The sequence below is a fragment of the Aegilops tauschii genome, chromosome 7 (assembly GCF_002575655.3).
Source record: "Aegilops tauschii subsp. strangulata cultivar AL8/78 chromosome 7, Aet v6.0, whole genome shotgun sequence".
Taxonomy (NCBI): Eukaryota; Viridiplantae; Streptophyta; class Magnoliopsida; order Poales; family Poaceae; genus Aegilops; species Aegilops tauschii.
The window spans coordinates 581,809,638-581,834,758 of record NC_053041.3 but is presented as its reverse complement, the minus strand read 5'-3'; the positions used below and the strand labels follow the sequence as shown (position 1 = coordinate 581,834,758).

Here is a 25,121-nt window from a genome sequence, read left to right as displayed (position 1 = left end):
TCAATTTTGAGAAGAGACTAATTAGTTATGTTTCCCTTCCTTTTCCTTTTCAATACGCCAATCCCAATTGTTTGCTTCACACAGTCTAATGCTGGTGAGCTTTTCCTTTCACCTTTTCTTCCCGAGAACATATCTCTCAGTTTTTTTACTGTTGATCCTCAATCTCAGCATCAGAATGATCTAAATCAGAACATAGCCCTTCAATATGCACATCCCCAGTGCTAATGTGCACTGGAGTGTCCTTGTTTCTATTTTCTTTGTTATCTATATCTTTTTCCCCTTCCTCTTTATTTTTAATATTCTGGAAATAGACTTCCCCTCTGGCATTTTCCATTTTCTTAATGATATATAAGTTTTTATCTATCATATCAATGGAACATCCTAAGTCAATCCCTACCAAATAACTGATATGTAATAAAGAAGAATTTTCAAATTCTGGCTCAAGGTTCTTACCATAATTGTCTCTTTCTTCTGCTCTGATTTTCGCCATCTCCTCCACTATTTAATCCTCTCTTCCTTTGTTTCTGAGACTTCTTTTTAGTTCCACCTCTTTCCCTTCCCCATCCTTGTCCATCCCCTCAACCCCATGAACATCAGTCAACTTTTCACCAAAAGTGCCTACTGATTCTTGACTAGCATTATAGTCAGTTGGTTCATTGTATTTTCCAGATCCAGTTTCCTCCCTTTTTGTTTGATTTTCCTTCTCAAATTCCTCCACATCCATATTAGCCAGCTCCATTTCATATTGTTCTTTGTTAGCTGCCTCTTGTACCAGATTCTGGATTTCTTCCTATTGTTGCTCCACGAGTTCTTGCATTTTTTGATGTGTAGTTTCCAGCTCTGGAATTCTTTTCTCGGCTTTTGCCATAATGCACTGTGTCTAGCTTTATCTTCTTCCAGTTCTTTGATATTATTGAACATGATGTCACTTTATTTCTGCCATTTCCTTATCTCTGTGTTCATTTCATTCTGCCACTGCCCCATAGTCTCTTCTACTTGTGTTCTCATCTTATCAATTTTGCCATCTATTTCCTCACTTTGTCTAAGAGACAAACACCCTAGTGCCACACCTCTGTTGTCCTTGTCTTCCATCTTTGTTTTTTTCCTTTTGTCATCCTCATCCTCACTATCATCTAAGTCACTGATATCTTCATTTTTCATTTTCTCCTCTTTGTACCACCCAATTTCCACCATTTTCTCAACCTCTGTCCCAATCCTGAACATGAGCAAATCAGGGGAAGTAATTTCCACATGTGAAGGGATCTATTCCACATCTCTGATCCCACATCTCGCCCTAATTTTCCTCATTGATGGTATCCATGTAAATCTCCATCACAGGTCCCACTGCAATAGCCACTTCACATATTCCAAAAAAATGTCTGAAGCAGTCAGGCACTTTGTTTAGTTTTATTGAAGCCGTGTGCATTTTTCCAATAGCTTGTTGATCAAGAGACCATGGTTGCACTTTGATCACCACTCTTGTCCCCAGCAGATTGAAATCATTAAACTTTGCAAGTTCCACCAGCTTTTCCTTATTGGGAAAACTCATCATGTAACAATTCTTCCCATATTCTTTAACTCTCCACTCCCAACCCCAGTCAAACATCTCTCCCAGGGCTTTAATTAATTCCGTCTCATTGATCTGTCGATCTCTGATAACTACCACACCCAGCGGATTTGTATGTTCTGCAACTAGCATGTCTTTGTAACTCTGTACCAACAGAATTCCTAGGCCTTTGGCTGCATAACCCACATATTTTGGCACATGCTTCATTTGTTTTAGCAAAATTGCATTCCCTAGTGATATGATTGTCCCTTCCACAGATCAAACAGTGGCCCACTTTGCAGTCCCTGATTGAATGTCTTGGGTCTTTACATTTCCCACACAGCTGCTTATTGAATATGTCTGCTCCTCTCTTACTTTCCTCCAAATTATGTTGCCAAGTGCCTCTTCCTCCTTATATTCTCACCTCCATGTTTGAAATATGCTCATTCCCTTTATCTATTTTTTGCATAATATCTCGACCTTTGTCATAACCTGTTTTTTGGCCCTTTCTTTTTCTTTTGATTTTCTGAGATTTTTGCTTGAGTTTTCTTTTTCTGTGGCTATGTGGTCTAGAAATTGAAGAAGATGATCTCTTCTTTCTCTCCAGAGTGGCTTGTCATCCTCAAACCCGTCCCAAGACCTTGCCATTTCAATCTTGGACCAAACTTTAATACTGTTTTCCTTGGGAATATTCCTTTTTCTGCTAAAGGAATAACCATGTTTGCCCTAGGTTGTGAAGCAACCTATATTTATGTCTCTCCTAAAATTCCCAAATAATTCTCATAAATTTTTTGGGTCCTATCTTGCTCAAATATGTCAAAATCCTTCATTGACATGTTCCAAGATAATGCTCAATTAATTTCTTTCCTATTCTGCCCTAAATGGCACTTTGTGAAGCAAGTGCCATCTCCGTTTGCCCAATTGACCCCAAACTTTTTGGACACCTTTTCATGTCCAAATAATTGCCTCATGCCAAAATTCAACTTAATTTGCCTAGTAAATATTTATGAGCAATTTTCAAAGTTCCTAACTGAGGGAATTAATTGTGAAGGAAGTACTAGCTAGGGTTATCAAAATAAGTTGAAATTTTGCACACTCCTTCATGTGCTCATATAATCACTCTCCACAAGATTTGAGCTCATGCAATGCATCCGTGTGAGCTTAGCATCAATTCGTTGTTTCTGCCCAAATTTTTAGTTAGTGAAACAAGTATATTTTATCTTGCTCAATTATTGCCTAAAATTGTCCAGGACCTTCTCCTACCCATATAACTTATCTTCACAAGATTTGGGCTCATTTAATCTAGCCATTTTCCCTCAGGATTTTTCCTAAGTTTCTGTCGAGAGAGGTGTTGTATGAAGGAAGTACCATTTTGTCTTGTCCAAATGGCATGAAATTTTTATGGCTGTCTCATATGCCCAAATCATCCTGCTATGCCCATTGTCAGCCCAATCCATCACTCTATGTTAGTGCTTCTTCCTGTTTTTGATTCTGGACCAGATTAAGTAGTTGTAAGGCACCTATATTAATTAGTGGTCCAAATCGTCTCATAATTGACAGGATTATAGTCCTTCGTATCCTAAACGTCCCTGACATCTTGTTTGCATCCCAACCTCACTAAGTTGATCACAGTTTCATGTTCTAGTTTGCAACAGTAAACTTCAGAGCTCACTTCCCACTTAACCACAACATTTTAACCAAGATATCACCTCAGTTGTAACCTACCCTGGAAGGAATCCACCCCAGACATCGTTTGGCTTAGCTTGTGGCAATGTGTGCACCAATGCATGCGGTGATCGTCATTCCAGCGTGCCTGTGCGTGTCTCCCAGCTCACCCTCGCCGTCCTCTTCTCCCCGGACCACTATTCCCCTCCTGCAGCTCACTCAACGGAGATCGTCACCGCACGCCCACGGGCGCACAGTGCCGACAGGGCTTTAATGGCGCCCTGGTCGCTTCCTCCCCGTGCCCCCTCGACGTCTCCTGCTCCATGAACCACTCCCTACTCCCCTCCGTCGCCTTCCGTCGACCCAGCTCGCCTGCACACGCATACACAGCCACGCCCGAGCCATGGTCACGCGTTTGCGGCCACCTCCTTGGCATTCACCTATATTTATAGCCACTCCCCTCGCCTCCCGAGCTCACCAGCGTCTCACCCACATGCCGGAGATCCTCCCCATCCCCTCTTCTTCTTGTCGGAGGCCTTGTGGCCGTGCTTCCCCAAGTCCGGCCGTGCCCCTTGTTCTCTGCCGCCATGAGCCGTGGCCGCAGCCGCTCTGCACTTCCCGTGATGCTCGTGGACCCTTGGTTGGGTGCGGCTTCACCACCTGCATCCGCTGGTGGACGGAGCTCGGCCGGAGACTGCCGGAGAAGTCAGGGCCCGACGCCGCGTGCCCCTGCCCCTGCTCCTCCACTATTTCGATCGGGGCAGGGCGAGGAGGAAGAAGGAGGTATGCCAGGCGGGCCCCTCCTCCCAAGCAACCCCACCTGTAAGTGACCAAGGCGTTTACTAGGCCCCGGGCCCGCTCCTGAATAAGTGGAGACGTATTCTCCTGAATATGTTTTCCATTTTGTGAAGGCGTATTCCCTTTCTTATTTGGGCACAAATACATTTTCTCTGTGCGGAAACGTATTCCCAGAAAATGCGCCTTCTGTTTCAGCCTCCAGGGACTTGTTTGTGAGGAAATCTTTTACAGATTAGTCCCTATTCTTCTTCCGTCCGTATCTTCATGATCCTCACCCCGATTGAGGTGAATCCAAGTCTCACGGTTTCGTCTCGTCGAGCCTGTCATGTTGGTACCATTGTCATAATGTTTTCACACTACGAAAATGACCATTTTTCCCTTGCCCCTAATCAGCCCCCTTCGAGAGATAAACCATTCTGGCGATTCGTTCCGCGAGCTTCCCGCACTTCTCCCCGGTGTATTCTTCATCCCCAGGAAAGCCACAACACCCACTTGCATGATGGCCATGCAGTAGCCATGGTATTCAACTTCAATATTTAATAAATGCCTGCTTGTTTTGATACGGTTACCATTGTTTTGGTGATGCTTATGGATTTGTGTTCACTTTCTTGCTATGTTTTTATGCACCTGATTATCATGTACTAGTTGCTACTATTTCTGTCGTATGACATGCTTGACAATAGTAGCAGTGGTGCTTTTTCTGATACATGTTTACCATCTGTTATCAAGTACCGTTGTTATGCATGTTACTTTGCATCCAGTTGGTTATATGCTTACTTGGTAGTATTCTGGTTAAATTCTTGCAGGGTATTTTGTGACGCCCCCGATTCAATCGTACACCAATCATACACGCAAACGTGTACGATCAAGATCAGGGACTCACGGGAAGATATCACAACACAACTCTAAAATAAAATAAGTCATACAAGCATGATAATACAAGCCAGGGTCCTTCGGGGCTCAAATACAAGTGCTCGATCATAGACGAGTCAGCGGAAGCAACAATATCTGAGTACAGACATAAAGTTAAAACAAGGTGCCATAAGATGGCTAGCACAAAAGTAGCACCGATCGAAAAGGCAAGGACTCCTGCCTGGGATCCTCCTAAACTACTCCTCGTCGTCGTCAGCGGCCTGCACGTAGTAGTAGGCACCTCCGGTGTAGTAGGAGTCGTCGTCGACGGTGGCGTCTAGCTCCTGGGCTCCAGCATCTGGTTGCGACAACCGAGAGGAAAGGAAAGGGGGAAAAGAGGGAGAAAGCAACCGTGAGTACTCATCCAAAGTACTCGCAAGCAAGGATCTACACTACATATGCATGGGTATCTGTGTAAAGGGGCAATATCGGTGGACTGAACTGCAGAATGCCAGAATAAGAGGGGGATAGCTAGTCCTGTCGAAGACTACGCTTCTGCCAGTCTCCATCTTGCAGCATGTAGAAGAGAGTAGATGGTAAGTTCACCAAGTAGCATCGCATAGCATAATCCTACCCGGCGATCCTCCCCTCGTCGCCCTATGTGAGAGCGATCACCGGGTTGTATCAGGCACTTGGAAGGGTGTGTTTTATTAATTATCCGGTTCTAGTTGTCATAAGGTCAAGGTACAACTCCGGGTCGCCTGTTACCGTGGACACGACTATTCGAATAGATCAACTTCCCTGCAGGGGTGCACCACATTACTCGACATGCTTGATCTCTCTGGCCGAGCACACTTTTCTCGGTCATGTCCGGCCTCGGGAGATCAACACGTTGCCGCCCTACCTAGGCTCAAAGAGAGGTCAGCACGCCGGTCTAAATCCTATGCGCGCAGGGGTCTGGGCCCATCGCCCATGGCACACCTACACGTTGCGTACGCGGCCGGTGAGCAGACCTAGCAACCTCCATTACAAAGGACGTTGCGTTACGCGGTCCAACCCGTCGCACGCCGCTCAGTCGCTGACGTCATGAAGGCTTCGGCTGATACCACGACGTCGGTTGCCCATATCTTGTCCCACGTGGTAGTTAGTGCATATAAGGTCAACGACCCAACTCACACTACTAGGAAAAGGGCTATAGATGATATGGCCACTAATGGCGCACCAGACATGTGGTTCGCCATTACTATATACTAATGGCGCACCATGTGTTGGTGCGCCATTAGTGTGCAAATACTAATGGCGCACCACATCCACGGTGCGCCATTAGTAAAAAAAATTAAATTTTTTCAAAACTACTAATGAACTAGTAATGGCGCACCATCCCACGGTGCGTCATTAGTAATTATGTTTCAATTTTTTTTTCAATTTTTTTTTATTTTTATTTTTTAAACTACTAATGGCGCACCGTGGGACGGTGCGCCATTACTAGTTCAACTACTAATGGCGCACCACTCACAGGTGCGCCATTAGTAATTTTGTTACAACTTTTGTTTCAAAATATTTCTTTTTTGCTGAAAAACTACTAATGGCGCACGGTTGGGGTGGTGCGCCATTAGTAGTTGAACTACTAATGGCGCACCACCCCCACGGTGCGCCATTAGTAACTTGGCCCATTCCACCGAATGCACCCCCCCTTCGTGGACCGCCTTTTCAGTTTAAAAAAAATAAAATAAAATGATGGAAATGTCAAAAAAATAAAATAAAACAAGTTTCCCATGTGATATGTGGTCTAGTTGTTGGGAAAATTAACAAATATGAATTTCGACTTGATTTGCAAAATCTCTCTGGAATTTCTTAAAATGGGCATAACTTTTGCATACGAACTCGGATGAAAAAGTTTTTTATATGAAAAATCATCTACTCGAAAAGTTGCATCCAAATTTAACTGGGGGAACCCCGTTAAACATTTTCAAAATCCTCAAAAACCTAACAGAAAAAAAGATACGGGGCTTTCAAGATCTAGAGGCAAAAATATTCAAAAAATTTCAAACTTACTAGTGGCGCACGGTTTGCTAGATGCGCCACTAGTAACAGAAAAAAATATTGGTTTTGAATTTTTTTTTGGAATTTTTCTTTCAAAAAATGATTCCTAATATGACAGGGAAGTTTGAAATATTTTTCAAAATTTCATCATACTCATGAATATGAACAAAGTCCTAGACATCAACAAGGTTCAATGGGATTGATATGATAGATATATCAACAAGTGGCTGTTAAGTGAGGTGGTGCTGGGGTTGGATAGAACTGCGAAGTTAAGCGTGCTCGGGCTAGAGTAGTGTGAGGATGGGTGACCTTCCGGGAAGTTTGACCATTTAGTGCGATTTGACTTGAGATTAAGCCATAGTGACCCGAGATTAAGAAAAAATTGAAAATTAAAAATTTTGAAAAAAATATTTCTGAAAAAAAATTGGAAAAAAAATTTGAAAATTTTTTTTTTTAAATTTTTTTTGAAAAAAATTGTTACTAATGGCGCACTTCTATGTGGTGCGCCATTACTAAGTCAGATAGTAATGGCGCACCACTGGTGCGCCATTAGTATACCAGATACTAATGGCACACCAGTGGTGCGCCATTAGTAATAAATACTAGTGGCGTGGTACTAGTGGCGCACCAGTAGTGCGCCATTAGTAGGCAAAACTGGTGCGCCACTAGTAGGCCTTTTTCTAGTAGTGTCAGATCAAATACCAAAATCTCATTAACCGTGTTATTATGAAGTAACCGCGGACGCCGACCAGGGCCAGGCCCACCTCTCTCCTAGGTGGTCTCAACCTGCCCTGTCGCTCCGCTACAATGTAACAGTCGGGGGCCGTCGGGAACCCAGGTCCACCTCTACCGGGATGGAGCTACCTGTCCTTTCAGCCCCCACATTGGAATCACTTGTGGGTACTCTACGAACCGACCCGACTTTAGTCACCACATGAATCATATAATATGTATATAAGTATATACCCGTGAACACCTCCCGAGTGATCATGGCCCGATAGTATATCACGGCAGACGGACAAGAATGTAAGGCCACTGATGGAATACTAGCATCCCATACTAAGCATTTAGGATTGCAGGTAAAGGTAACAACGGTAGTAGCAAAGACAGGCTATGCAGCAGAATAGGATTAACCGAAAGCAGTAACATGCTACACTGCTCTAATGCAAGCAGTAGAGAGACGGAATAGGCGATATCTGGTGATCAAGGGGGGCTTGCCTGGTTGCTCTGGCAAGAGAAGGGTTCGTCGTCGATGTAGTCGATCACAGGGGTACCGGCAGCGGTCTCTGGGTCTACCGGAACATGGCAATACGCGGTGCTAGGGGTGACCTAACGCAGTACTAGGTGATACCGACGAAGGGGGGAAACATCCGGGAAAGTATTCCCGGTATTTCGCATTTTTGGACAGATGAACCGGAAGGGCAAAGTTGCATGTTTGCTATGCTAGGGATATGTGGCGGACGAACGGGTTGCGTATTCGGATTCGTCTCGTCGTTCTGAGCAACTTTCATGTACAAAGTATTTCCATCCGAGTTACGGATTATTTTATATTAATTTTTAAAGATTTAATTCATTTTTAGAATTAACAGAATTAATTCAATAAGAAAATGTAATTATGACGTCAGCATGATGTCAGGGTGATGTCAGCAGTCAACTAGTTAGTTGACCTAGTCAAAGTGACATGTGGGTCCCAATGGCATTGTCTAAGTCTAACTAAACAGGTTTAATTAGTTTAGTTAATTCATTACGTTAAAAAATACAATTAATTAAGTTAATTAATTAATATTTTTATTTTAAAATTCTTTTTTTATCTTTCTCTTTTCTTTTTGGGCGCTGGGACCCATATATGATAGGCCCAGTGGGGCTTAGCGGGTGAGCGGGCAAGTGGGCAGCGGGCGAAGCCGCCACCTGCCCTGGTAGCGAGGCGAGACCGGGGCCATGTGAGAGAGCCGGCAGCGGCCGGAGCGCCGGCGAGGCCAGGCGGAGGCGATGCGCATGCGGCTGGGCGGCAGCTAGTAGCAGCAGCGTAGCGAGCCGCAATGGAGCAGAGCTGCAGATGTAGTGGGGCAACGGGCGATGGTGGTTGGAGGCGGCGGGCGGCAACAGGAGGGCAGCAGGCAAGCAGCGCGCGGGCGACGGAGCTCGGCAGGGCGCTGGAGGTCCGGGGCGATGGGGAGCAGCAGCAGGGGCGATGCGGTCACGGGCGGCGCGTGGGCACGCGCGGCTGCGGGGAGCCGCGGCCAGGGAGGCTGCGCGGGGGGTGCAGGGAAGCGCCCGGGCGACGGCAGCCATGGGCATGGCCGGAGGGCGACTGCGGCTTCGGTCGTAGCGGCGACGACTACTAAGAAATGGCGGCGAGGGTGCTTGAGCTCGAATCCGAGCTCGGGAATAATCGAGGAAGTGGTGGAGCTCACATTGAGCCTGCAAATGTGCTTAGTGGGCTCGGGGAAGGCTCGGAGGTTCCGGAATCGACGGCGAAGCTCGACTAGGCGGACGAAGAAGAAGGCGGTGCGGGGCTCGACGCGGTGGCTTCCAGGAGGGAGGTGGCATCCGCGAGGTGGTGGTGGGACGAGGTGGTGACGCAGCGGCGGGGCGGCGTGCGTCGACGACGGGATCGATCCCGATCCAAGGGGGATCGGGGGATTGAGGGGGGAGTGGAGACGAGCGGTTCGGGGAGGAGTGGTGGTGTAGCTAGGGTTTCCGGTCGGGGTGGGGTTAAGGGAACCGATGATGGGCTGGCTGGGCCGGCCTGGTCGGCTTAGCCGACTGGGCCAAGAGGCCAAGTGGGGAAAGGGGGGGCCTTTTGTTTTTTTCTGTTAGTTTTGATTTTTCTTTTGTTTATTACCTTTTATTGTAGTCTGTTTATATTCTAATAAACTTAGTTCTATAAAATACCACAATAGCACCTAAAATAGTGTTTCAAAAGATTCCACTGCCACAAATAATTTGGCACATTAATTAATTAGCTTGCATTGTTTACTATTTTAAAAGCACTTGAATAATTGATTTAGCCCCTGTTTTAGAGTATTTAAACATTTCATAAAAGTGTGGTTTCTCCACCATTATTACGTAGGATTTATTTGGCCCAGCTTGAACATTTTAGTTTTAATGTTTGAAAACTTTTGCTCTTTGCATTTAATTCAAATTAGAATTTGGATCGGTCCGGAACTAACACGAGACTAGCAACAGTAATCGGGGTGACGTGGCATCATTACCAGAGGGTTACTGTAGCTTAATTACCCGGGCGTCACAATTCTCCTCCACTACAAGAAATCTCGTCCCGAGATTTAAGAGGTGGTAAACGGGGGAAAGGACTGGTAACGAAATTCTAACGAATCTTCTTGGTCTTGGTTGCTCTTCTCGAAGAGGCCGATCCATTACGTTGATGACTTCATTTCTATGCTTCGGTCATCATGACAAAGTCGGCATCTTTTCTTCGGAACTCCATCGTACTTACGGAAGAATAAAGGGTGGCTTTTTTGGGAGAACGGACCTTGATAACCCACAAGTATAGGGGATCGCAACAATTTTTGAGGTTAGAGTATTCAACCCAAATTTATTGATTCGACACAAGGGGAGACAAAGAATATTCTCAAGTATTAACAACTGAGTTCTCAATTCAGTCACACCACGATAACTTAATATCTGCAGCAAAGTATTTAGTAGCAAAGTAGTATGATAGTAATGATAACGGTAGCAAAAGTAATATTTTTGGGTTTTGTAGTGATTGTAACAGTAGCAGCGGAAAAGTAAATAAGCAGAGAACAATATACGAAAAGCTCGTAGGCACTGGATCGGTGATGGATAATTATGTCGGATGCAATCATTCATGCAATAGTTATAACATAGGGTGACACAGAACTAGCTCCAATTCAACAATGTAATGTAGGCATGTATTCCGAATATAGTCATACATGCTTATGGAAAAGAACTTGCATGACATATTTTGTCCTGCCCTCCCGTTGCAGCGGGGTCCTAGCGGAAACTAAGGGATATTAAGGCCTCCTTTTAATAGATTACCGAACCAAAGCATTAACACATAGTGAATATATGAACTCCTCAAACTATGCTCATCACCGGGAGTGGTCCCGATTATTGTCACTTCGGGGTTGCCGGATCATAACACATAAATAGGTGACTATAGACTTGCAAGATAGGATCAAGAACTCACATGTATTCATGAAAACATAATAGGTTCAGATCTGAAATCATGGTACTCGGGCCCTAGTGACAAGCATTAAGCATAGCAAAGTCATAGCAACATCAATCTCAGAACATAGTGGATACTAGGGATCAAACCCTAACAAAACTAACTCGATTACATGATAGATCTCATCCAACCCATCACCGTCCAGCAAGCCTATGACGGAATTACTCACGCACGGCGGTGAGCATCATGAAATTGGTGATGGAGGATGGTTGATGATGATGACGGCGACGGATTCCCCTCTCCAGAGCCCCGAACGGACGCCAGATCAGCCCTCCCGAGAGAGATTAGGGCTTGGCGGTGGCTCCGTATCGTAAAACGCGATGAATCCTTCTCTCTGATTTTTTTCTCCCCGAACACGAATATATGGAGTTGGAGTTGAGGTCGGTGGAGCGTCAGGGGGCGCGCCCAGGGGGGTAGGCGAGCCCCCACCCTCATGGAAAGGGTGTGGGCCCCCTGGCCTTGATTCTTTCGCCAGTATTCTTTATTATTTCCAAAAATAATCTTCGTGAAGTTTCAGGTTATTCCGAGAACTTTTGTTTCTGAACATAAATAACATTGTGGCAATTCTGCTGAAAACAGCGTCAGCCCGGGTTAGTTCCATTCAAATCATGCAAGTTAGAGTCCAAAACAAGGGCAAAAGTGTTTGGAAAAGTAGATACGACGGAGACGTATCAACTCCCCCAAGCTTAAACATTTGCTTGTCCTCAAGCAATTCAGTTGATAAACTAAAAGTGATAAAGAAAAACTTTTACAAACTCCGTTTGCTCTTGTTGTTGTAAATATGTAAAGCCAGCATTCAAGTTTTCAGCAAAGATTATGACTAACCATATTCAGAATAACACTTAGGTCTCATATTTACTCATATGAATGGCATAATCAGCTAGCGAGCAATAATAATAAATCTCGGATGACAACACTTTCTCAAAACAATCATAATATGATATAACAGGATGGTATCTCGCTAGCCCTTTCTGAGACCGCAAACATAAATGCAGAGCACCTTTAAAGATCAAGGACTGACTAGACATTGTAATTCATGGTAAAAGAGATCCAGTCATAGTCATACCCAATATAAACTAACAATAATACATGCAAATGACAGCAGTGCTCCCCAACTGGTGCTTTTAATAAGAGGGTGATGACTCAACATAAAAGTAAATGGATAGGCCCTTCGCAGAGGGAAGCAGAGATTTGTAGAGGTGCCAGAGCTCGGTTTTGAAATAGAGATAAATAATATTTTGAGCAGTATACTTTCATTGTCAACATAACAACGAAGAGATGGCGATATCTTCCATGCTACACATATTATAGGCGGTTCCCAAATAGAATAAGGTTTATACCCCCCCTCCACCAACAAACATCAGTCCATGGCTTGTCTGAAACAACGGGTGCCTCCAACTAACAACAATCCTGGGGGAGTTTTGTTTGCAGTTATTTTGATTTGATTTGCTTAAAGCATGGGACTGGGCATCCCGGTGACCAGCCATTTTCTCGTGAGTGAAGAGCGGAGTCCACTCCTCTTGAGAATAACCCGCCTAGCATGGAAGATACAGACAGCCCTAGTTGATACATGAGCTATTCGAGCATACAAAACAGAATTTCATTTGAAGGCTTAGAGTTTGGCACATACAAATTTACTTGGAACGGCAGGTAGATACCGCATATAGGAAGGTATGGTGAACTCATATGGAACAACTTTGGGGTTTAAGGGATTGGATGCACAAGTAGTATTCCCGCTTAGTACAAGTGAAGGCTAGCAAAAGAATGGGAAGCGACCAGCTAGAGAGCGACAACAGTCATCAACATGCACTAACATTAATTTACATTGGGTGCAAGCATGAGTAAGATATAATCCACCATGAACATAAATATCGTGAAGGCTATGTTGATTTATTTCAACTACATGCGTGAACATGTGCCAAATCAAGTCACTTGAATCATTCAAAGGAGGATACCACCTTATCATACCACATTACAACCATTTTAATAGCATGTTGGCACGCAAGGTAAACCATTATAAACTCATAGCTAATCAAGCATGGCATAAGCAACTATAATCTCTAATTGTCATTGCAAACATGTTTATTCATAATAAGCTGAATCAGGAACGATGAACTAATCATATTTACAAAAACAAGAGAGGTCGAGTTCATACCAGCTTCTCTCATCTCAATCATTTCATCATATATCGTCATAATTGCCTTTCACTTGCATGACCAAACGATGCGAATAATAATAATAGTGCACGTGCATTGGACTAAGCTGGAATCTGCAAGCATTCAATAAACGGGAGAAGACAAGGCAATATGGGCTCTTTGTTAAATTAACAATAATGCATATAAGAGCCACTTCAACAATTTCATCATAGTCTTCTCCTATCGACCCCCAAAGAAAAGAAAAGAAATAAAACTATTTACACGGGAAAGCTCCCAACAAGCAATAAGAAATCTTGTTGGGTTTTCCTTTAATTATTACTACTAAAGCATGAAAGTAAACTAGCTAAAATCTACAACTAATTTTTTTGTTTTTTCTTAAGGTTTTTTTCAAACACACAAGAAGAAAGCATAAAAGGAAAATAAACTAGCATGGATATTACAATGAAAGAGTATGAGCACCGACAACTAGCAATGAGTGTGTGAATATAAATGTAATGTTGGTGAGAAATACGTACTCCCCCAAGCTTAGGCTTTTGGCCTAAGTTGGTCTATTGCCATGGCTGGCCTGGTGGATATCCAAAGTTGTAGTTGGGGTCGTACCGTGATGCTGCAGCTATTGCCTCATGAGCTGCCGCTTGGAGACGAGCCGTCTCAGTCCTCCTCTCATACTCGTCCGCTTCCTCCCTAGTTGTAACATATCTCCCTTTTGCCTGAAAGTCAAAGAAAGTAGGAGCAGGGAGAGCGAGGTGATAGACGCGTCGTTTGTTAAAGATTAATCGGTACTGGAGGAACTGATTCTTCCTCTCAACAAACTGATGACGAACCATAGCCTCATAATCTAAATAAACAGGAGGCAGCTTAATATCACGTATGGCTACATTAAGAAAATTAGCTAAACGGGTTGCATAAATTGCACCAAAGAAATCTCCATTAAATCTGTTATTATGCAACCTACGTGCAACAATGGCTCCGAAATTATAATGTTTATCTCCTAATACAGCACTCCTGAGAACACTGAGGTCAGGGACACACATGTGACATTCTTCATCCTTACCATTTATGCACCTACCTATGAACAGAGCAAAATAATGTATAGCAGGAAAATGAATGCTCCCTATGGTAGCTTGTGTTATATCTCTAGACTCCCCCACAGTTATACTAGCAAGAAAGTCTCTAAATTCAGATTTGCGAGGCTCACTAGTGGTACCCCATTGTGGAAGTTTGCAAGCAGTGGTAAAATCCTCTAAGTCCATACTAAAAGATTTTTCATAAAGATCAAACAGGATAGTTTGAGAATTGCGTGATGATGAAAATTCAAACCTTCTCACAAAGGAATCAGTGAGATGACACTTATCTGCATCGAAGCTCACAATAGTCTTGATAACCCACAAGTATAGGGGATCGCAATAGTTTTTGAGGGTAGAGTATTCAACCCAAATTTATTGATTCGACACAAGGGGAGCCAAAGAATATTCTCAAGTATTAGCAACTGAGTTGTCAATTCAGCCACACCTAGATAACTTAATATCTGCAGCAAAGTATTTAGTAGCAAAGTAGTATGATAGTAATGATAACGGTAGCAAAAGTAATATTTTTGGGTTTTGTAGTGATTGTAACCGTAGCAACGGAAAAGTAAATAAGCAGAGAACAATATATGAAAAGCTCATAGGCATTGGATCGGTGATCTATAATTATGTCGGATGCAATCATTCATGCAACAGTTATAACATAGGGTGACACAGAACTAGCTCCAATTCATCAATGTAATGTAGGCATGTATTCCGAATATAGTCATACGTTCTTATGGAAAAGAACTTGCATGACATCTTTTGTCCTACCCTCCCGTGGCAGCGGGGTCCTAGCGGAAACTAAGGGATATTAAGGCCTCCTTTCAATAGAGTACCAGACCAAAGCATTAACACATAGTGAATACATGAACTCCTCAAACTATGGTCATCACCGGGAGTGGTCCCGATTATTGTCACTTCGGGGTTGTCGGATCATAACACATAATAGGTGACTATAGACTTGCAAGATAGGATCAAGAACTCACATGTATTCATGAAAACATAATAGGTCCAGATCTGAAATCATGGCACTCGGGCCCTAGTGACAAGCATTAAGCATAGCAAAGTCATAGCAACATCAATCTCAGAACATAGTGGATACTAGGGATCAAACCCTAACAAAACTAACTCGATTACATGATAGATCTCATCCAACCCATCACCGTCCAGCAAGCCTACGCTCGAATTACTCACGCACGGCGGTGAGCATCATGAAATCGGTGATGGAGGATGGTTGATGATGACGACGGCGACGGATTCCCCTCTCCGCAGCCCCGAACGGACTCCAGATCAGCCCTCTCGAGAGAGTTTGGGGCTTGGCGGCGGCTCCGTATCGTAAAACGCGATGAATCCTTCTCTTTGATTTTTTTCTCCCCGAACATGAATATATGGAGTTCGAGTTGAGGTCGGTGGAGCGTCAGGGGGCCCACGAGGCAGGGGGCGCGCCCAGGGGGGTAGGCACGCCCCCCACCCTTGTGGAAAGGGTGTGGGCCCACTGGCCTTGATTCTTTCGCCAGTATTTTTTATTATTTCCAAAAATAATCTTCGTGAAGTTTCAGGTCATTCCGAGAACTTTTGTTTTTGCACATAAATAACACCATGGCAATTCTGCTGAAAACAACGTCAGTCCGGGTTAGTTCCATTCAAATCATGCAAGTTAGAGTCCAAAACAAGGGCAAAAGTGTTTGGAAAAGTAGATACGGCGGAGACGTATCAGACCTCTCCAAGCTTGACTAGCTGGTCGATAACATCGAGGAAGGTGGCGGAAAGTAGCTCTCGAATTGAAACTTAAGGAAATATCGAGAGCAAGGTAAGAATGTGCAATAAGAAGTTTCAAGCGGATAGGAATTCATTCGTTGCCTGAAACAAGGTGTGAAAGGGGTCCGGAGCAACGAGAATAAGTATTGCGTCTGATACCAGAATAGATCATTAGGGAGGTGGCTCGCGAATTGCACACGAAGCCAAGTGTCAGGAATAACCTTGGAAATGGGGGGGTGTACACAAGAGTCAGGTTTTGATCCTGTGGAACTGTGGGTTATGGGCCCACCATGTGGGTTAAGAGTAGGAAGGGCGGTGACGTCTTGCATGATCATGTAAGCAAGGCATGTCAGAGGATAGCATGTCAGTTATGCCTGCAACAACATCGGTACCAAGGGCGAGGGATGAAGAGAACCATCTTCCTGCTCGTTGAACGAGGCGGACGAATAGGCAAAGTTCTCGTCCATCGGTGGTTACCAGAATGTCATCAACAATAGTAACAGGTTATCCATGACAGGATATAATTGTAGAGAACCCTTTAGGAAAAGGGAGAGAAATTTCATGACATTAGCAATACAATGATGTTTGGATAATTTGATAAAGAAAATCTAGCATTTTTGCTTCAAATGTTCATATTGAAGATCGGAGTACCACAGACATGCTTCGAGATAGCATTGACATGATCTTCAAGCAAAGGTTAGACTATCGATACACAAATGATTCATCAGGAACAACTTATAAAGCAAGTCATTCCATTTCCTCATGGAAGAATGGTTAACCTTGCTAAAAAGGAAACTATAACATTAGGTCCTTCGGCCAGGTGTGTTAGGCATGACATCATCTTACCGGGTCATATAAAGACCAATGCTATGACTCTTGGAAAATGTCCCAACCATCATATCCGACTGAGATTCAGATCTTATTGGTGTCGGGATACCTCAGACTTAGGATACCTGAGAAGACAAGGTGCAACACATATTGACAAGATGACAATGTAAGATTCTCGGGAAATGAACTATGGAAGCGAGTTCCGATACAAGAGTTCATTAGTAAACCATGGAGAGGATGAGGAGGTGGCTGATGGAATCAGCGACAATTCATCGAGGTTTCCAAAAGCTGGATTTCCACAATTAAGTGAACGAGGTGATAGCATCGGACACGCCAACACGGGGGCCAAGAAAAGAATGGTGATGGCGATAAGCATCGCTGCAACAAGAATTTCTTAAGACGTGGTGAAATTCTCACGACATTCCTGACATAAAAGATGGTAATATTCCAAGGAAAGGAAGAACAAATGCTGGGTAGCAAGGAACTCAAGGTATAACACAAAACACGAACAAGTTGTGTTGGAGGGAAGGCAATAAAGTGGTCGATGATAACACAAATCATCGAGGGCAAGGATGGTATTTCTCGTCACGAATTCGATTGATATCCTGAAAGGAGTCAAAATGTTGATGAGGATCACGACAAATTTTGTAGAGAGATTTCATGAAGATGTAATCGATCAGTGATGACATCAAGTCAAAGGAATGATGAAGCAAGAGGTTATTGGAACCACAGGTATGACACAAACTTGAAATCAACTTTGTTGTTCAAGGAGAAATGATATGACGAGGAAGATCGACGTAAGATTAGCTCGCCGTCGACATTTGTGCTCCGGGAAGAAGGACCAGGTAGCACAGTTAAAATTAGCACGATAATGATGTAGCCGTTCAGGCTAGGAAAGACATGATGGAGTATTAAACTAGTAAGTTAACATGAACTACATCATGCACTTGACGAGAGAAGCTGCAGCTATCTCCCTTTTTGGTTTCTTAGCATGTTTTCATGGTCTACATCACGCACTTGCGGAGAGTATACTACTTCATAACTGACAGGACTTAGCAATTAGCTACATATCTACTTGGTCCATTGAAGAATCTGGTGCGTAGGTACAAGGGAAACACTTGAATGTCACATAAAAATGCGCCAATTTGAAGTAGTTTATTGGTTGCTTTACTTGCTGAAAAGATTGGTAGACAATAACATTTCATCTTGTAGCTCCAGATAGAGAGAGGGAGAGGCAGAGGGTGAGAGAGAGAGAGATAGAGCATATAAGCCTATAAAAGAATGGGAAGTTCATGTCCATATAAAGAATTAAAAGTTGCAACAACAATTATGCAGATATATCTGCAATTGAATATGGAAAACAAATATTACAGTATTTAATCATCTTCTGGTTGAGCACTACGTTGTTGATGTTTAGTCCACAACTCTCGGGCGATGGAAGCACGAACTCTCTCACCAGCAACTCTATCATCTTCTCTTGCTTGCCCATGAACTTGTTGATCACCATGGTCAGTATTTTGTTCTGTTTCCCCATGCTCATAAAGCTCGAATAACTCATCAAGATGATTAACCTTCCTTATGAAGTTGTGGATAATGCAACAAGCCATAACAATTTTCACTTGAGTTCTGTATGGATAAGGAATTCCTCCTTTCCTACTTAGAATTGGAAAACGAGCTTTTAGAACACCAAAAGTTTGTTCAACAACATTCCACAACTGTGCATGTAGATGGTTGAACAAGTCCTTCTCACTAGTATATCGCCAATTACTTCCACGGAAAGAAGCAATATGATAGCGATCTCCATGATACGGGGCAATAAATCTTGCAGTATTTGCGTAGCCTGAATCATCTGGCACATCCGAAATGTTCATAGATCCCTGCACGATTTGCACAATTAACCATATCATCTCTGGATAATTGTTTCAAAATGTAATAGTGCTGAACCGGACAATGAACAATACCAAACTGAAAACAATATTTATTACTTCACACAAACTGACAAAATATAAGTGAAATTGTTTTCTGAATCTTGTAAAGTGCGACAACGACTAAAATAAAATACTATGCTCAAAGGTGTATTACAAAAATTCTAAGGATCAAGAATCCAGAGCTTCCGCGTCTCTTCATCCATCTCAATGAAAATGGCCCGTTTATCAACATCTGTAAAGGCCTTTACCGCTTTTAGTTTCTCTTTGGGATCTAGATTACTCATACTATTTAGTATTGCCATACAAGATTTAACCGAGTAAGCTTCAGTTTGTTGTGCTACTGTTTTCTTTGCTTCAGCAATGCTAAGGGATGCATCTGCAAGGCGATCAATTTCTATTATGGCATCATCGGCTGTCCGTTTTTGTCCTCTTGCGGTTTCCTTGGATCCAATTCCATGGGACTTCTTTTTTCTGGCTCAATGGTAGTTGACTTCTTGGTGAAGATACCAGCGGAAGCATTGATTTCATCAGAATCGATGTCATGTACTTCAACTTCCGTATTGAGATCAATTTGTGAAGATTTGGTCGTACATGTACCATCTTTTCCTTTGCTAGATACAGCACCAGCTCCAGATGCTATTAAACTAGCACATACGGCTTGAAGATCTATCCAACTAGGCCACACCTTATCTCGATATTCTTGGATAGCCTTATCCTTCTGCAAGTTGTTTAATGTTTTTGTTAATAATAGGATATGGAAACTTTATATGAATTCTACTCGAACAAACTTACCTTAATTAGTTCTTCCCAAATATCTTCTGGAGCTTTTATCATTTGTCATCGTCATCCCAACCAAATCCCGTTAGTTTTAGAAGTATGTCCATGGTGCTGTAGCAACTCCTGTAGTACTTATGACGATTTTTTCAGTTGTTGTAATTCAAGTTTTTCTACCCTTGAATCATTGAATTGTTCTAAGATATCACGCCATGCTTTCTTTGTGTAACTTGTTCCTTATTTTCCTCCATGTAGGCTTTGATATTTTAATATATTCAGCAGTATTTTGTCCTCCGGAGATTTCCATACATGGCGCTTAGCTTTATCTGTGTTTTCCTTCTTAATATTTTTTCCTTCTCGTCATCCATATTTTTCTACAAAGGGGATACAAGAAGCAATAATGGAAGATGAGTCATTTGGTTCAAAAGGAATAAATCTACGAAGTGGAAGAAAATGAGCATGCCACTAATCTTTTGTTCATGCTATGACTGGACACTTGAATTTTTTTCGCTTGTCTGTCTAACGGGATGTTCACATCCCTTATCACTTATTTTCCTAGGTTGCTGCCAAGGTCTTTAATTTGATATTAAATCTGGTCTCGCTTGCCCCACGTACTGCTATCAACATCAGATGACATCACAAGGTATTATAATCTTCATCTGCTTACTACTTAGCTCTTACTGCACACTATATATTCTAGATAAATATGATTGATACATATGGAAAATTATCCTTACAGTGTGCTTTAAACTGCATCCTTGTCATGAAAATTAACTACTGCACTTGATATATATAGTCATCGATAATGTAATTGTGGTTCGGTGTTAGATCATTTTAGTATTTATATAGGCATTCATAGTGCAATCTGATTCTCTTATGTGCCACATGTTCATATTTACGATACTCCCTAATCAGAGTTGCCTCTAATTTTTCCTTCAACAGTACGTGTTATCATTTAGATTAACAGATTATCAGGTTGTTGGATCTACTATGTCCTAGGAATTGCCCATATGAAATTATTAGAGGTTTTATGCAAAATGGGGTTCACTACCAAATATAATAATTCAATCCACAGTACCATGAAAATATTTACAAATACAAATTTGTACTGCTGTGTAGGATGGTGAAGCCATGGAACCTGATTGAAGATGGGAAGACTGACTGAAGGTGGGAAGATGATGCACGGAAAGCCTGAAGGAGATGTGGAGCCTTATTGAAGATGACCAACTTCAGATCCAAGGTCAACGTCTCCCATCCAGTGCCTGTCACGGGGATCACAGCCAGCCCTTTGTGATCTGGGTGTATAACATGCGGGAAACAAAGTTTGTCTTTTATAGGCAGTGAAAAGGGCGCGAGGTGAGACGCAAAAAGCAGAATTGGCGCCATATGAGGTTGTTGAGGAATAGGCGGGGGCGGAGAAAGCTAGTTGCATCTGTATATGCTAATCGCGTTTGTGGAAAAACGAGTAATACTAGTTTTCCCACAAACCCGGAATTATGGGTTTTTGGGAAACGAGTTTCCCCTATCCATGGGGTTGTTGGACGAGCCAAACAAGATTTTTTACGGTTAGGCAGTTTCCTTGGCTTACGTAGATTGCGTTCTCTATATTCCTCTTATCCAAACAACGCCATAAGGAGTTATGTAGTTCCGTGATATTCTCGAGATACCAGAGGGTAAAACTCGAAGGTAGACCAGAGTAGAGATAGGACAGACATATTAATCTGTGAAGGCAAGTATTTTACTCGTCCGAGAAATATAATCAAAGGAGAACAATCATGGTCGGAACCACGATTGGAAAAGACCAAATCCCAGATATAGGATGAACTTATACCAAGGGAATAATTAATTTAAGAGGAGCTTCCATGATAAGATCTACATCGTGTCCATGGGCATGAACACAAAGTTCAAGGTCGACTCCCACTTCTCCAATGCATGACCATTCATTCATTGTTCTTATTAAAAAAATGATTTGAGTGTGAAAACCTACCTGGCGAATTACCAGAGGAGTATGACCCCTGAAAACCTTTCAGGCTCACACAGATTAAGGAAGGCAAAGGTTCAACCCATCGGGGTATCGTAGGGACATATAACACAACCTTCAGGACTAATAAACACAGGCTCGAAAGTAGAGCATGGTTGACAAACAAGAGGATACAATTTACCAAAGGCATTATATATCCGTGGAAAGGCTCACAAGGTTATTGAATATGAAGAACACTGTCGGGGGAAGTCCAAGAAAGGATCTGGGGGTCCACAAGGGATCTGATGTGAGCATCGGTACTCAACCATAAGAAGAAGAATGCAAGGGGATCAGATGATAGAAACAACTGACTAACACAAAGCTCAATTGCAAAGGAATTATGAATTCCAAGTCAAGGGATCAGAAGCAACGCTCTGATTGGGGATGGATAAGTTGAATAGCCTTAGGGGTACAATCGATGGCAATTTGATTGGCTGAGAACCAGCTCATGTTCAAAATGATGTCTGAGCCGGAAGGATGAATTCTAGGATTTTTACTGAGGATTGCAAGCATTCACCACATATCAAATCAAAGACTAAAAATGATGCTGACAAGGGATACTAATGAATATTGCTAGACATATGGAACGCAACCATAATGCAACCAGACAAGTATTTGCGGCGCAACGGCTGGCAGAGAATTATCGGAATAACGGATAGTATATCAATGTACCTTGTGGATCATATGATCAACTAGTAATGAACAGTTCCTCGATAAGGGTGAAGAATTATTCGTAGGGGTATTCATGCGGCAAGGAACTGCGGGGTAGTAAGCATAAAGGATTCTTAGAACATCGGTGAGTATTTGAGGGCATCTTGTAATAACAAGAGCAACCGGGGATGAAGGTATAAACGACAAAAGTAGGTAGTTATCCATTAGGATTTATCGGTGGTAGGGATCGCAACTGCGAAGGGCACAAGGGTCACAGGAAAGCATCAAAGAGTGTCTTCAGAATCTTCTGGTGCAACAGGCGATCATCTGGCCTGAAGGGGCTCTCCGGGAGAAAGTATTTTCGAGTACCTAAAGTTAGATTTTAGCAAAATCATTTAACCCGAATAGAAGAGAGATCAGAGTCCCAGAGTATAGGCTAGGAATAAAGGATCCTAATACCACCCAATGGCGACGTGGGCCCGTAAGCCACACAACCATGTTAGTAAAAGTTTTGTAATGTCTAGACTCGACTTCAGCCAAGGAGTGTGGAAGGGGGATTCCTACAGGCAGTCGGCTCTGATACCAACTTGTGACGCCCCCGATTCAATCGTACACTAATCATACACGCAAACATGTACGATCAAGATTAGGGACTCACGGGAAGATATCACAACACAACTCTAAAATAAAATATGTCATACAAGCATCATAATACAACCCAAGGGCCTCGAGGGCTCGAATACAAGTGCTCGATCATAGACGAGTCAGCGGAAGCAACAATGTGAGTAGAGACATAAAGTTAAACAAGGTGCCATAAGATGTCTAGCACAAAAGTAGCACCGATAGAAAAGGCAAGGCCTCCTACCTGGGATCCTCCTAAACTACTCCTGGTCATCGTCAGCAGCCTGCACGTAGTAGTAGGCACCTCCGGTGTAGGAGTCGTCATCGACGGTGGCATCTGGCTCCTGGGCTCCAGCATCTGGTTGGGACAACCGAGAGGAAAGGAAAGGGGGAAAAGAGGGAGAAAGCAACCGTGAGTACTCATCCAAAGTACTCGCAAGCAAGGATCTACACTACATATGCATGGGTATTTGTGTAAAGGGGCAATATCGATGGACTGAACTGCAGAATGCCAAAATAAGAGGGGGATAGCTAGTCCTGTCGAAGACTACGCTTCTGGCAGCCTCCATCTTGCAGCATGTAGAAGAGAGTAGATGGTAAGTTCACCAAGTAGCAGCGCATAGCATAATCCTACCCGGCGATCCTCCCATCGTCGCCCTGTGTGAGAGCGATCACCGGGTCATATCTGGCACTTGGAAGGGTGTGTTTTTATTAAGTATCCGGTTCTAGTTGTCATAAGGTCAATGTACAACTCCGATTCGCCTGTTACCGTGGACACAGTTATTCGAATAGATCAACTTCCCTGCAGGGGTGCACCACATTACCCGACACGCTCGATCCCTCTGGCCGGGCAAACTTTCGTCGGTCATGTCCGGCCTCGGGAGATCAACACGTCGCAACCCTACATAGTCTCAACAGAGAGGTCAGCACGGCGGTCTAAATCCTATGCACGCAGGGCTCTGGGCCCATCGCCCATTGCACACCTGCACGTTGCGTACGCGGCCGGTGAGTAGACCTAGCAACCTCCATTAAAAAGGAAGTTGCGTTACACGGTCCAACCTAGTTTCTCTGGCAAGAGAAGGGTTCGTCGTCGATGTAGTCGATCACAGGGGTACCGGCAGCGGTCTCGGGGTCTACCGGAAAGAAGTAACGGGGGGAACACAATAAATAACAGAGCAAACAAAGCATCACAAAGCATAACATGGCAATACGCGGTGCTAGGGGTGACCTAATGCAGTACTACGTGATACCGGCGAAGGCGGGAAACATCCGGGAAAGTATTCCCGGTGTTTCGTACAGATGAACCGGAGGGGGAAAGTTGCATGTTTTCTATGCTAGGGACGTGTGTCGGACGAATGGGCTGCATATTCGGATTCGTCTCATCGTTCTGAGCAACCTTCATGTACAAAGTATTTCCATCCGAGTTACGGATTATTTTATATTAATTTTTAAAGATTTAATTCATTTTTAGAATTAACCAAATTAATTTAATTAGAAAACGTAATTATGACATCAGCATGATGTCAGGGTGATGTCAGCAGTCAACTAGTCAGTTGACCTAGTCAAAGTGACATGTGGGTCCCAATGTCATTGTCTAAGTCTAACTAAACAGGTTTAATTAGTTTAGTTAATTCATTAGGTTAATTAAATACAATTAGTTAAGTTAATTAATTTAGGTAATTAATTAAAAAAATTAATTCCTTTTTTATCCTTCTCTTTTCTTTTTGGGCGCTAGGACCCATATGTCATAGGAACAGTGGGGCTTAGCACGTGAGCGAGCAAGTGGGCAGCGGGCGAAGCCGCCACCCGCCCTGGTAGCGAGGCGAGGTCGGGGCCAGGTGAGAGAGTCGGTGGCCGCCGGAGCGCCGGCGAGGCCAGGCAGAGGCGATGCGCGCACGGCTGGGCGGCAGCTAGTAGCAGCAGCGTAGCGAGTCGCAACGAAGCAGAGCAGCAGATGCAGTGGGGCAACGGGCAGCGGCGGGCAGACGCGGCGGGCGGCAACAGGAGGGCAGCAGGCGAGAAGCACGCGGGCAACGGAGCTTGGCAGGGCGCTGGAGGTCCGGGGCGATGGGGAGCAGCAGTAGGGGCGGGGCGGTCATGGACGGCGCGTGGGCGCGCGCGGCTGCGGGAAGCCGCTGCCAGGGAGGCTGCGCGGGGGCTGCAGGGGAGCGCCCGGGCGACGGCAGCCATGGGCGTGGGCAGAG

General features: G+C 43.7%; 1 protein-coding gene across 2 annotated transcripts in view; it reads right to left on the bottom strand.

The window, feature by feature from the left end:
• LOC109768074 (polyubiquitin 11-like) overlaps positions 1-25,121 on the bottom strand; it is a 183,676-nt gene that overhangs the window by 145,032 nt on the left and 13,523 nt on the right. Inside the window, exon 2 of one of the 2 annotated variants that reach the window (XM_040394809.3) lies at positions 1,877-1,912. The exons of the other annotated variant lie outside the window; for it this stretch is intronic. Coding sequence (XP_040250743.3) covers positions 1,877-1,912 — 36 coding nt within the window. The remainder of the gene's footprint in view (positions 1-1,876; positions 1,913-25,121) is intronic. 2 annotated transcript variants of the gene reach the window in all.